The following is a 14100-nucleotide window of genomic DNA, read 5'->3' as shown; positions in this document are numbered from 1 at the left end:
CTTAAATATATGTATAAAGCAGTTGTGATGGTATTCATCAATTTAGAGAACAAAAATTGCGATTTGCTGTACTATATTTTACTAACAAGTTCGTTCACTTTATACTTGTGTAGCGAACGCTACGTAACTCGATATTCTCTGCTGTGGTGGCAATTAAGTCATTTTCTTTTAATGTAAGAGATATCATATTTCGTGGAGAACATTTAACTAACTGAGTAAGGTCAATTTGTCACATACATGCATCTCTTCCATTTTTAAACCCTCGTCGCCAGTTTTGTGGAGGTTGAGTTGCCACTATTGTTAAGGTAGGCCAAGTTTGTGAGTTCATAAAATGGTTTCTGGTGCAGTACATCTCTAAGATAATTTCTCCCTGCTACTATTACACATCTATACTTCAAGTTCAAGTAACAAGATAGGAGAGTGAAGGTTCTACAACACTCCAACAAATTAGTAAAAAATTCATACAAATGAGTTAAAAGGTGTACTTATCTTTGTGACTAGTTGAAACATGAAGTCTGCAACACTGCTTGTAATGTAATAGCCAGCTGCTGTTATGGTCGCAGTTTTGAATCCTGCCTTGAGCACGGATATGTGTGATGTCCTTCGGTTCATTAGGTTTAAGTAGTTTCTAAGTCTAGGGGACTGATGACCTCAGATGTTAAGTCCCATAGTGCTTAGACCCATTTGAACCATTAGTAACATAACAAAGAAAAAGGCCCTGAATGGCTAAGTGCAAATAATCGTAGGTTAACTTCACAGTACATAGCAAATGATATTTACAACTACTATCTGTTCACGTCTAAGAGTTCACTAATGACCTCCTCTGTCTGAGTCATCTCTGGATGATGATCTATAACCAATTGGGCGAGAGCTGCTCTTCTATCTTCCGAGGAGGCTTCTGTCCATTGTCGTCCAGTCATTGGTGGATTGTACTCGGCCAGCAATTGGCCAGGGCAAAGTCGATATCTTCATCCACAGTGCCACCTGTGGTGCTGGTGGAACTTATACCAAGTGGCAAGTCTGTATGGCACTGGCACCATTTCACATCTTTGTGCCTGCGGTGCTTTTTCCCTGGCTGTGTCTTTCTCAGACGACACAACATACAATAAATTATGTGTGGGTATTTGACGCCATAAAACTCTAAAAACTTCCATACTGGTATTCACAATTTTTCATTGAGCAGCTATGGTACCACTAAATAATCTTTCTAGTTAAAAACTCATTACCGTGAAGAAGAATGGAAACAGCCATAGGGCAGTGGGAAATGGCCGACAGTATTACGACTGTCTACAATTTTTCTTGTTGACACTGAAAGGCAATCAGTTTTGGATAGAAATGAAGCTAGCCTTTGGTACTATAGGAATTGTGTGTGTATAGTACCCCATGATTATGGAGAAAGAGCAGCCATTCATAACACTCAATGCTGAGCTGACAATAACCCAGGGAGAATTAGCATGTGTGTGATCTATGGCGGGCAGTGCAGCAAAGTTAAGAATAGGGTAGATGACTGAATTATGATTAAACCTGCCACATCAGGCAAGAGGTTCAAGAGATGTTGCAAGTGTGCTAGATGTAGTCTAGATGTCTCACACAGCTTCACTGCTCCGGAGATTGTAGATGAAAATTTTCAGACAAGCCAAGCACTTCAGGAACATATAAGACAGATAAAAAAATACAAACTAACATTAGTAGTAGGTAGAGGGATAAAAAGACCAAGAAAGTCCTGCTAGTTAGTAATCATGAGAAAGGAATGTCTGAACTAGTACAGAACTCCCTGGGTAATGAACATCAGGAACTAGTATTTTTAAGTCAGATGGAGGGCTCAGCAGTGTCTCCTGTGATTTAGGCTCTCTGAGGAAAGATCTTGATAAAGACCATTTAGTGTTATTGAAGTTGCTGGGAATGCAGAGAGATTGAAAAACATGTCGTAGCAAGCTGAGATGTTTTCTAGTTTTTTATTTAAAATCTGGTGATAGGTTTGGTAGGTGATAGGAGAACGCAGTTACAAGTTTTCCCTTACCGTAGATACTGTCTCTTGTCCAAACAGTGTTGTATGTGGCTTCACTTTCTATCTCGGTGAATGTGAGTTTCTTATCTACTGTGACAAACACATCACCTCCATTTCCCATTAACTTTTCCTTCTGATTTACTCTTAGATTTACCCAAAAAATCTCATTGCTTTCTCTTTTGCATCTTAGCTAGCTTTCTGTTACTTAGTAATATGTGAGCTCAACTGATTTGTAGACTGCTTCAAAATCTGTGGCTTTGTTTTGACTGCTTCAGTAGTTTTAATCTTTTCATCTATCATAGGGGTCATTTCTTTGGGTGTTACAGTAATACTTAAGGAATTTCTACATGTGTTATTTTCTGGCTTCAGTGGACATTCACTTAAGCTGAAAAAAGACCTGGATGTAATCTGTACACAGTCAGCCTCCTGTGTGTAGCAGTGGAGGGTATTAACAGTGTTTTTGGAAGGTTCTTTACAGTGACAGTATACCATGGATGGTCCCTCTCATTATAAACTATTTTACTACCTACATAGCTTCCCAATGCACTCTTCACCCATTTAAGGGGACCCTTATCTGGATTTATTCATTCACTCATTCAGTTATTCATTCTGTTTATAGATTCCATCCAAAAGGAGAACCTCTAGTGATATGAAATGAATGACAGTCTAGATTAAAAAAGAGAACACCTCTTAAAATTTACTCTGTAAATGGCATTGACAGTAAACTATAACTATACTACTTCATAGTTTTTGTGCTTCTATGTGCTAAAGGAACCCTAGTAAATTAGCCCAAAACTGCTGCACCCTTCATGTATTAAATAGCTGCTGTTAATCACCTATTGGTAACTTGATATTTCCTTAGTTATTGAGAGGAAGTAGTTACCTACACTGTTGTAACTGTGATAGGAATGGTCGCAGGGTTGCCGCTAACGAAAACGCAGCGGGACCAAACGGGAGCGGCCCGCGAACAAACAAGATGGGCAACAGGAATGGAAGGACAAGCACGATGACAGACAACCAAGCCAAACACCAAGATCAACAACAAAGAATTAAACAATGGGATTACAAGAGATAACCTAACAAAATCAAAACAACGCCCACTCGTAAACGGGAAGTAAGCACACGCAACGTAAACACGATGTCTGTAAGCGAGATATCAACCAAACACGAATACCAGACTGCCTCGCTGAGTGAGAGGCAGCCGCCTAAATACATGACAGGGTATGTCACTATTGGCCGCTGGGTCCATGTGCTCCGCAGAGGCACCCTCATGTTAGACTCGGGGCCAAGAGCTTACGCAGCCACGGCTTACGGCACAACTGTAGCAGAGACCTCTAGTGGTCATTGAGTTCCATGTCACCTGGCACAGATTCGAAACCCGTGGCACTCTGTACCACATACATCTCCACAACATAGGCTTGTTTACAATACATTACTATTTACCATGTACAATGTACACCTATTATCATATGGATGAGTCAGGAAGAGAGGTAAATGCTTTGAGGGGTGATAGTATTAGTGATCCTTAACAAAAACTGTCACACGGTCATATGTCATATTCCAAATGGTTTCCGAGATAGAAAACATTTACTTTAGATTGTTATTTATTTTCTGTATTATTAAAACACTGTCATTGTTTACGATGTACCACAGAGGTGTAGAGGAAGTTGTGACAAACAATTTGATACAGGACACTTGAGAGCTATCATGTTCAAAAACTGCCTGAAATTGACCAACAAAAACTACCTAAGCTACAGCACACGTGCATCTTGTGAGATTTTCAGTATTCTCGTGATCTCTTTGTTCAAACTATTAGTTGCAGAGAAAAATGAATAGGACCTTTTTTTCTAGAAACTTAAATGTAGTTTAATTTTGTATCACAATGTGTTTTCACTGGAGGGTTGAGTTTTTGAGTTATTTAGGAAAAACATACAAAAGTGATATTCAATTAGTTCTATCTTGGAAATAATTTGGAATAAGGTGCATGTCCATATGAAGTTTTTTGTCAGAATCACTGATACTGTCATCCTTCAAAGTGTATATCTTTCCTCCTGACTCATCCTGCATAGCTTTAACTTAGATAATCAGAAAATTTATGGAAGCACTGCCTAATGCAGACACAAGAAGAATGAAATAAGAAAAAATGTATTGGAATGTGGTGACTGGCGGCAGCTATTTTTTGACATCACCTTTGAATGAATATTAGGCTCTTTTTTCCATAAGCTATGTGGTGTATGTACAATGGGTGGTGTAATTTTTTATTGTGTGTGACAAGTATTTCTTTTGTGCAAATTGACAATGTGTATTGAAAGTAGCAATAAAAGTTTGTATTTACAAAAATATTTTGTATAAAGTAAAAAAAAAATCAAGAAATATGTGATTTGTTTTTTCTTGCTTCTACAATTTTTCTCTGGCAGTTAACTAGACATTTAGCTCTCATTTTTAAGGAAAAAAATGAACCTGCATCATTGCTCAAAACTCACATTAAACTGTAGGTTTCCTTATGACTGGCTGCTTGGTGTTCTCAGGTGGTATGAAAGCAGAAGCAAATTCATCAGTAGATATAATGCTAAGGTAATAGTAGTAATAATTTACAGCACATTCCATAAATACTTCATAATGACACCAATGAACATCAATCTACACTGTCCGACAAAAATAATGAAGCATCCAGAAGATATGGTTGGCTGTCAAAATAACTTCATACACATACATAACATTGGCAAGTATGTAAATGATTTGGATTGTAATTCTCTGTGACAGGTAGCGTAACAATCAGACTGTATTATTACTGTTCGTGTTTATTGTTATCAGGCCTAGTAGGCTATGTAAGAGGCATTAATAATGTCAGACATTGAGTGATCACTGTGAAAGACATGGAGATGCAGCATCGTCATGTGAAACTTTGTTATTAGCATGTGACAGAGTTTGAAAGGATCTCCACTGTGTGTCTCTGTTCAATATCAGAGTAACGGGGTGTCTGGATGTAACAGTGGTTTGATGCTGGATGGAATGGGAATGTGAGGGCAGGAATACTCATCGTTGAGGTTCTGGTCAACCACATCTGACTATTTAATGGTAGGATTACTGTATTATGTAGCAAGTACATCATAACACTTTCACATCTGCACCTACCATCTGAGAACAAGTAATAGACTCTCTGTAATATTGTGTGTTGTCCTGCACCTTTAGTTGGAAACTAGCTCCAGCTGGACTAGGGAATTACTCCCCCTTGCATAGGCTGCCATTAACCATAACACTAATGATGGACTGCTAGATTGTGTTCAGTGATTTATCATGGTTCTGCACTACCAAAGATGACCATTGTCGACGAGTAAGGTCGTGACCTCATTGGAAGTTCCATTCTTCCACTTTTTTGGAGAGACATAGTAGTATTACTCCTAGTGTCATAGTGTGGGGAGCCATCAGGTATGATTGCAGATTGTGGCTGGTACTGATTGAGAACTCCAATAGCACAACATTACGTCATGGACATTCTCTGTCCTAGTGTGGTACGTCTCATGCGACATTACCATGGTGCCATTTTTCAACAGAACACTGCTCATCCACACATGGCATGTGTGTCTATGAACTGTCTGCATGATGATGAGGCAATCCTTTGGTCAGCAATATTCTCAGATCTGTCCTTGATAGAATGTGATCAGCCTGGACATCAACTTCATTCCAGTGTCAGTACCTGGGATATTAAGGACCAGGTACAACAGTTGTGGTGTCATCTTGCCTCAGGAGAGGATAAATGGTGTTATGACACTCTTCCCAATCGAATCAGTGCGTATACATATAGGCCAGGGATGGTGCAATGTCATACTGATAAGTGTGGGTCACATTGCCAAGTTCTTTGTATGTTTAATTCAATTTTGTAATCTCTGAAATAAAATCACATACCTTACCGGCCCATGAAGTTTCATTACATTTTGTTCTCCCCTTCTGGATTCTTCACTTTTTTTTCAGGCAGTCTAATCTCCTATATCATTTATAGTTTTTAGCTAACGAGATAGGCCACAAATGAATCAGTGCTTGACACTGTGAGATGTTATACATCCTTTCACTAGAGCTATTAATTATTACTTCGGTAATGTATTTAGATAAAGATATATAATTCTGGAATACACTGCTCATGCAAGAATATGTCATATTTCTCAGCAACATTTTACTATTTACACATCAGACATGTATGTCAAGCAGCAGTAGATAGTAACATGATATTTGTCTCTTTACAGAATATACAAAGTTTCTTACTTACACATGAATTGTAAGATACTTTTCACTCAGACGTGGGCATGGTTTTTTTCCTAGATTTCATTTATTTGCTAGAATTGTTTGATTTAAAATAGGCCTATTTTCATGTAACAGTAAGTACTTACAATGTACTACTTAGGAGTTACAACTCCAGGAAAGTGTTACTTCATATTCAATATGAAATCTATCTCAGTGGGTCAGATTTGCAGTAAATACATTGTATTGTAGTGTAATTTCATTGTACTGTATTTTTTAAGATCCTTATTGCATGTGAAATATGCAAGAAAATCATTATAGTGATGTAACAACTTTTCCTGGTACATTTGAAAATTGAATGTCCTTTTCACTTTCAAGTTTCTCTTTAAGTGCTTTAGTAATTTTGTGTCTAAATATATTCATATATGCATACTACAGTACTGGTTGCACCCTTATAGACGCTCAATGGAACCCACCGATGTTTCAACAGTTCTGTTGGCATGGAGATATGTGCAGATGATTTCATCTTCAACCCACAAAATAAAATTGTAGTAACATCAGGAGAAGTTCTGAGCAGTTTCTCACCACAAAGGATCTCTGCAGAGCTTAGAGCAAGTAAGTGTTAGTTATTATCTGCTTTGAATTGAAAATGATATGTAAAGCTTTGTGACAGTTTCACAGCAGAATGTTATGAAAGGCAATGAATCTTGTTTGTTTTCTTTTACTCAAATTTAATTTCATTGTGAAATAAAGTTCTATTATGCCCTCACTTACAGAATGTAAAGAAAATTACGATGATAGCAACATTAGTTTTCTATGTGTAGTAGTGGTAGTTAAGTTTACTGCCTGACCAAAAAAAGTGAAGCCCCAAGAGTAGTAGGAGAAAACAGATTTGTAGTTCATGGAGTGAGAGAGTATGTGGAGTTATTTCAGTGATTACAAAACTGAGGCATATTTACAAAGAACTTGTGAACATGTGCCCACTTATTAATGTGAGGCTGCACAATCTCTGCCTGGGTGCATGGTCTGATTTGATTGGGAAGTGTGTCACAAAGCCATTGTATCCTCTCATGAGGCAATCTGGCCCACAACTGTTGCAAATGGTCAGTGATATACTGGCACTGGGATGGAGTAGATGTCTGAGCTGGTCACACATGTTCTATCAGAGGCAGATCTGGGCATCTTACCAGCCATGTGAACACCTCAACATCATGCAAGCAGTTCACAGACAAGACACACCATGTGTGTATGAGTATAGCCCTGTCACATGTGAGGTGACACAGGAGGATGGAGGATTTCCGTGAAGGACCATATGGTTATGCTGTCAGAATTACTTCAATCACTACCATCCATGACCTCAAGTTATACCCAATGGTTCCCCTCACTACGACACCGGGAGTGGCACCACTGTGTCCGCCCAAAACATTAGAAGAATGTGACCTCTTCCCATGTTGCCACCATACTCATTAATGATGGTTATACAGAGTAGTGCAGAGTCATTATGCACCGCTGCATCAGCAGTCCATGCTTCCCAGTCACAGCAGCACTTCAAATGCGGCCAGTTGTGTTGTGGTGTTAATGGCAATTATGAATGTGATGGTAATTCCCTAGTTCAGTTGCTGCTCGTCCCTGATCAATGGTGTGTGATGATACAGAATGTTGCAAGGAGTCCACTACTTGTTCTTGGATGGCAGCCACAGGTGTGAAGGGGTTATGGTATGCTTGGTGCACAATAGAGTGATCCTCCCTGCAGTGGTTAGATGTGGTTGACTAGAACCCACATTCTGTTTTAGTCCAACATTGAATTTCTGACAAATCCAAATGACGCACAAATCTGAATGTTTCACAAGTTGATCAACTGACCAAATGGACACCTAGAATAAGGCCCCTGTCAGTCTCTGTCAAGTGCTTATAACACAGTCTCACATGAATATGTGGCCTCTTCAACAGCCTTCACAGTGATCACTCAACATGTGATGCCATTCACACACCTTATATACTCTACCAAGCCTGGTGACAATACTAAATGTGAACAAAACTAATGCACTCTAGTGGCCATTCTACATGTAACAGAGGAGTGCAGTTCTAATCATTTATATACCTGCTAATGATATGTGTTTGTATGAAGCTACATTGACATCCAGACATGTCTTCTGGGTGGCTAACTTATTGTATCAGGCAGTGTATTTTATTTCACATACTGTTGATATGAAACCATCCACGTCAGCATGTGTGAACTAGTATCCTTTCAGTCTGTCACACTGCTAAATCATCAGTTTGTCAGCGAAGCCTGAATTTGTATATCAGTCAGCTACTTTCTTTTGTTTCTTTTTTCTCTTCTAAAGGTTTTTTTCTAGCTCTTTGTTTCCACATATGTTTATCTTTGACATACCATAGAGTTTACATACTTGTTCCAGGGCTTTTTTCAGCATTGGAAGCACTTCTGGAGCTCACTTTTCATTAAGGTGCTCACTCCACATAACACAAAAATGGCTTCATTCATAAACTCTGAACAATAACAGAAATAAGTCTCTCATGACTCCACACACAACAAGACAAAATAATCACACATGTGAGTGATACAAACTAAAGAACACAGTGAGGGTGAGTCAGCACTGCTCCGCACATATATAGGCAAGAGTCAGTGGCAGACATTGCAGTGGAGACTGTGCCATATGCATGCTTCTTACTGTCAGCCTCTAATGGTCGACCCATGCTGCTACAGTTGGCAGTTGACTTAAATACACACACTTGGCAACACTAGATGCACTCAATCACACACACTGGTAGTGGTATACAGGACACTTCTCCCTCATGCAAAGAGGGGGTGTCCACGTGACAGAGGAAATGTCAGAAGCCTGATGAGAGACACATCCATCAGACCCGGAGCAGTGGCAGCAAGTGCCGACGGTGGGGGCAGGATGATGTGCCAGGTGGGCATCAGAGCACAGAGCTGGAATGCACAGAGACATGGGCATGCCTGAGAGTTGTAAGACTACACAGTGCCCGATGACAGCACCAGGGAGGAAGGTGTCATTGCCATCTCTGCACAATCAGCAGCAGGCAGGTCCCAGTGTGGAGGACACAGGGCTGGACCCACCAGTGACAATGGCTGAGGCGATGATGGCAAGGAGGCCGGTGGATGTGGCCTGACCAGAACAGCAGGCTGCAGCAGTGGACCCAAGGCCAGTGATGGACTTGCACCATGAAGCTGGAACTCCAGGATGCCACACATGGAGGAGGCAGCCAATGGGACAATGTTGCCTCCACAGCAGGCAACAGTGGACACGAGGCAGATGGTGGCAGGATGGCCTATGGAGAGGGGGACCACACTCACAACCCAGTAGCTTCTGGTGTCTGATGGGGCCACAACTGATCAAAGTGGCACACCACCAGCCCAATGGGCATATGGACGTCACAACAATGGCGTCCCTGGTGGTGGACAACAGCGGCTGGTATACACTTAGGCCAGTGACCAAACTCACACTGGAAATCCTGGTGCGAAGCAGCTGGACATACGCAACTGTGGCAGGTGTGGTGCAGGCTACAGAGAGTAGAGCATAGCTGCTGGCTGTGAAGCAACTCAGTTGGGCTCTGCTCCCCCATAGGTGTGAAGCAATAGGTGCTCAGAAAATAGAGAAGGGTGTTGTCTGGTGAAGAATCCACAACAAACTTTTCATTTGGGATGTTCACACTAATCATTCTGCCTTGTCCTTTGATTGAGGGTGGAATGGTGGAGACCTAACATTATGAATACTGTTATGGGAACAAAACAATTTAAATGTGTGAGAAACCAACTGGTGAGGTCCTCCATGGACAACAGCAAAACACTGCCAAAAACCGAGAGGCAATACTAAGGTGAAACTTGGAGGCATACAAAAAACATGAAATTTCTGGAGAGCATAGACTATGGCAAGATCCTCTTTGTCCACCTGACAGTGATGCTGCTGGGCTAGAGGGGGGAGAGATTCAGAGGCGAAAGCAACAGGTTGTTCAGAGCCGTCAGCATATATGTGCACTAGGACCAAGCAAAGGCCATACTGAGAGTCGTGAGTTACCAAAATAATGTGCTGGTCCAGAGAGAATACAGCAAAACAAGGGGCTGAGAACAGTATGGATTTCAACATTTGAAAAGCAGTTTTGCAATCTTGGCTCCAACAAAAAAGTACATTCTTGTGTAACAAGGCATGCACATACACTGTGAGCTATGTGACAACATGTTATATTGGCCTGCTGGTACAAGCCATTGTGATGAGGAAAGACAAACAGTACATAGGTGTGGAAATGGTCTCCAAGGATAGCTGCATAGTTGTGTTGATCTATTGTGCTTTCTAGAACAACAAGATCGCCCAGGGAATGCCAGAAATACATTCCCCAGCCCAGATTTGTTGCACGTGTTTGCTTTCAAACATGTCATGCGGTACATGACAGTGGCCATCTGTCCGATGGGCATAAAATGTGAGTCATGTGAAAAGGCACCATCTTTTTACTTAGTGGACAACCAGTTGTGGTACTGGCATGCAATTTCTAGCCTTCATCGCCTATGAACAGCAGTCAGTATGGATGCGTGAACCAGGCGCCCACTGTGGAGGACCATATCAGCAAAGTTGACCGAATAGTCATTGAGGAGACATTGTCAGTAGCCCCTTGGTTCTTCTGGCTGGTTAATTGCTCAGCAGTTGCAGGTCTATTTTCTCATATGTATCTCCACAGCTGTCATTCCTCCTTGTCATCTATGGCCCATGGTGCAACACAAGTGCCTGGGCACCAGTTTTGAATAGCACCATTTTGCCATGCATAGTATCCTTTAACCACAGCATCATGCAAATGGTTTACAAACTTAGCAATTTCAGAAATGCTCCAACCCTCAGCCCAAAATCAAACAGTCATGCCCTTCTGGATGTCAGATAAATTGCTCAGTGATGCTACCTGTTGCCTGTGAGTGGTTATTGCACATTGACGTCAAATATAGGCTGTGGTCACATTAATGTGACTGGACCTTGTATTTGTCATTCAAGCTGCCTCTCTTCTAGACTTCTTACCAAATATTCCCTAGGTAGGTTGTAACTGCCTGCATTGCAGCCTAATCCATAGGTCTGTATCCTTTGTTTACCAGTTCAGGAGTTGAGTTTACTATGATTCCTTTCAATACTGACATTGATATGACATGCCATTACTAATTTTTCTTACAGTGTAAGAACAATGTGGGAAGATGTTATCTATGACTGTGTTCCTGTTTTTCTCTGCTCTATTTTAAGTGCAATGTGTGTCTCAAGCAAATCTTTTACCGTCCTCTTTTCCAGAGAGTCAATCAGAAAGTTCATATTGAAGTGACCACATGAAATCAGCTTGGTATTTCACTTAATGATTGGGCTTAGCAGAGTTGCATGCCACTTCTAAGTTTGCTTTTGGTGGTTGAGAGTAAATATCTCTTTATCTGCTTAGCTACTTTTCTTTCAATGAGTCTCATTGAGTTTAGAATTTTTGTAATTGCAAGTTTTGTTGTATGCCAAACTTTTTCTTATCAAGCTTTATCTTGTTTTGCAACTCTTCCCAACATTTTTTTCAGAAAATCGCCCTCATTTCTTGAATCTTCCTAACTTTTGGGCACTAGTACATTTTAGAGAACAGATATTATAAATAATATATCCCTATCCCCCCCCTCATGAACCACGGACCTTGGCGTTGGTGGGGAGGCTTGCGTGCCTCAACGATACAGATAGCCGTACCGTAGGTGCAACAGAGGGGTATCTGTTGAGAGGCCAGACAAACATGTGGTTCCTGAAGAGAAGCAGCAGCCTTTTCAGTAGTTGCAGGGGCAACAGTCTGGATGATTGACTGATCTGGCCTTGTAACACTAACCAAAATAGCCTTGCTGTTCTGGTACTGCGAACGGCTGAAAACAAGGGGAAACTACAGCCATAATTTTTCCCGAGGGCATGCAACTTTACTGTATGATTAAATGATGATGGCGTCCTCTTGGGTAAAATATTCTGGAGGTAAAATAGTCCCCCATTCGGATCTCCGGGCGGGGACTACTCAAGAGGACTTCGTTATCAGGAGAAATAAAACTGGCGTTCTATGGATCGGAGCATGGAATGTCACATCCCTTAATTGGGCAGGTAGGTTAGAAACTTTAAAAAGGGAAATGGATAGGTTAAAGTTAGATATAGTGGGAATTAGTGAAGTTTGGTGGCAGGAGGAACAAGACTTTTGGTCAGGTGAATACAGGGTTATAAATACAAAATCAAATAGGGGTAATGCAGGAGTAGGTTTAATAATGAATAAAAAAAATAGGAGTATGGGTAAGCTACTACAAACAGCATAGCAAACGCATTATTGTGGCCAAGATAGACACGAAGCCCACACCTACTACAGTAGTACAAGTTTATATGCCAACTAGCTCTGCAGATGATGAAGAAATTGATGAAATGTATGAGGAGATAAAAGAAATTATTCAAATAGTGAAGGGAGACGAAAATTTAATAGTCATGGGTGACTGGAATTCAAGCATAGGAAAAGGGATAGAAGGAAACATAGTAGGTGAATATGGATTGGGGCTAAGAAATGAAAGAGGAAGCCGTCTGGTAGAATTTTGCACAGAGCATAACTAAATTGTAGCTAACACTTGGTTTAAGAATCATGAAAGAAGGTTGTATACATGGAAGAACCCTGGAGATTCTAAAAGGTATCAGATACATTATATAATGGTAAGACAGAGATTTAGGAACCAGGTTTTAAATTGTAAGACATTTCCAGGGGCAGATGCGGACTCTGACCACAATCTATTGGTTATGAACTGTAGATTAAAACTGAAGAAACTGCAAAAAAGTGGGAATTTAAGGAGATGGGACCTGGATAAACCGAAAGAACCAGAGGTTGTACAGAGTTTCAGGGAGAGCATATAGGAACAACTGACAGGAATGGGGAAAAGAAATACGGTAGAAGAAGAATGGGTAACTTTGAGGGATGAAATAGTGAAGGCAGCAGAGGACCAAATAGGTAAAAAGATGATGGCTAGTAGAAACCCTTGGGTAACAGAAGAAATATTGAATTTAATTGATGAAAGGAGAAAATATAAAAATGCAGTAAATGAAGCAGGCAAAAAGGAATACAAACGTCTCAAAAATGAGATCGACAGGAAGTGCAAAATGGCTAAGCAGGCATGGCTAGAGGACAAATGTAAGGATGTAGAGGCTTATCTCACTAGGGGTAAGATAGATACTGTGTATAGGAAAATTAAAGAGACCTTTGGAGAAAGGAGAACCACTTGCATGAATATCAAGAGGTTTGATGGAAACCCAGTTCTAAGCAAATAAGGGAAAGCAGAAAGGTGGAAGGAGTATATAGAGGGACTATACAAGGGCGATGTACTTGACGACAATATGGAAATGGAAGAGGATGTAGATGAAGATGAAATGGGAGATATGATACTGCGTCAAGAGTTTGACAGAGCACTGAAAGACGTGAGTCGAAACAAGGCCCCCGGAGTAGACAACATTCCATTAGAACTATTGACAGCCTTGGGAGAGCCAGTCCTGACAAAACTCTACCATCTGGTGAGCAAGATGTATGAGACAGGCGAAATACCCTCAGACTTCAAGAAGAATATAATTATTCCAATCCCAAAGAAAGCAGGTGTTGACAGATGTGAAAATTACCGAACTATCAGTTTAATAAGTCACAGCTGCAAAATACTAACGCAAATTCTTTACAGACGAATGGAAAAACTGATAGAAGCCAACCTTGGGGAAGATCAGTTTGGATTCCGTAGAAATGTTGGAACACGTGAGGCAATATTGACCCTACGACTTTTCTTAGAAGAAAGATTAAGGAAAGGCAAACCTACGTTTCTA

At 40.6% G+C, this 14100-nt stretch overlaps 1 protein-coding gene across 1 annotated transcript in view; it reads left to right on the top strand.

Annotated features, from left to right (window-relative positions):
* Positions 1–14100, top strand: part of LOC126474781 (integrin beta-PS-like) — a 123730-nt gene that overhangs the window by 26884 nt on the left and 82746 nt on the right. Inside the window, exon 3 of the mRNA XM_050102258.1 lies at positions 6703–6859. Coding sequence (XP_049958215.1) covers positions 6703–6859 — 157 coding nt within the window. The remainder of the gene's footprint in view (positions 1–6702; positions 6860–14100) is intronic.

The sequence above is a fragment of the Schistocerca serialis genome, chromosome 4, assembly GCF_023864345.2.
Source record: "Schistocerca serialis cubense isolate TAMUIC-IGC-003099 chromosome 4, iqSchSeri2.2, whole genome shotgun sequence".
Lineage (NCBI taxonomy): Eukaryota > Metazoa > Arthropoda > Insecta > Orthoptera > Acrididae > Schistocerca > Schistocerca serialis.
This window is presented reverse-complemented; position numbering and strand designations above follow the sequence as displayed.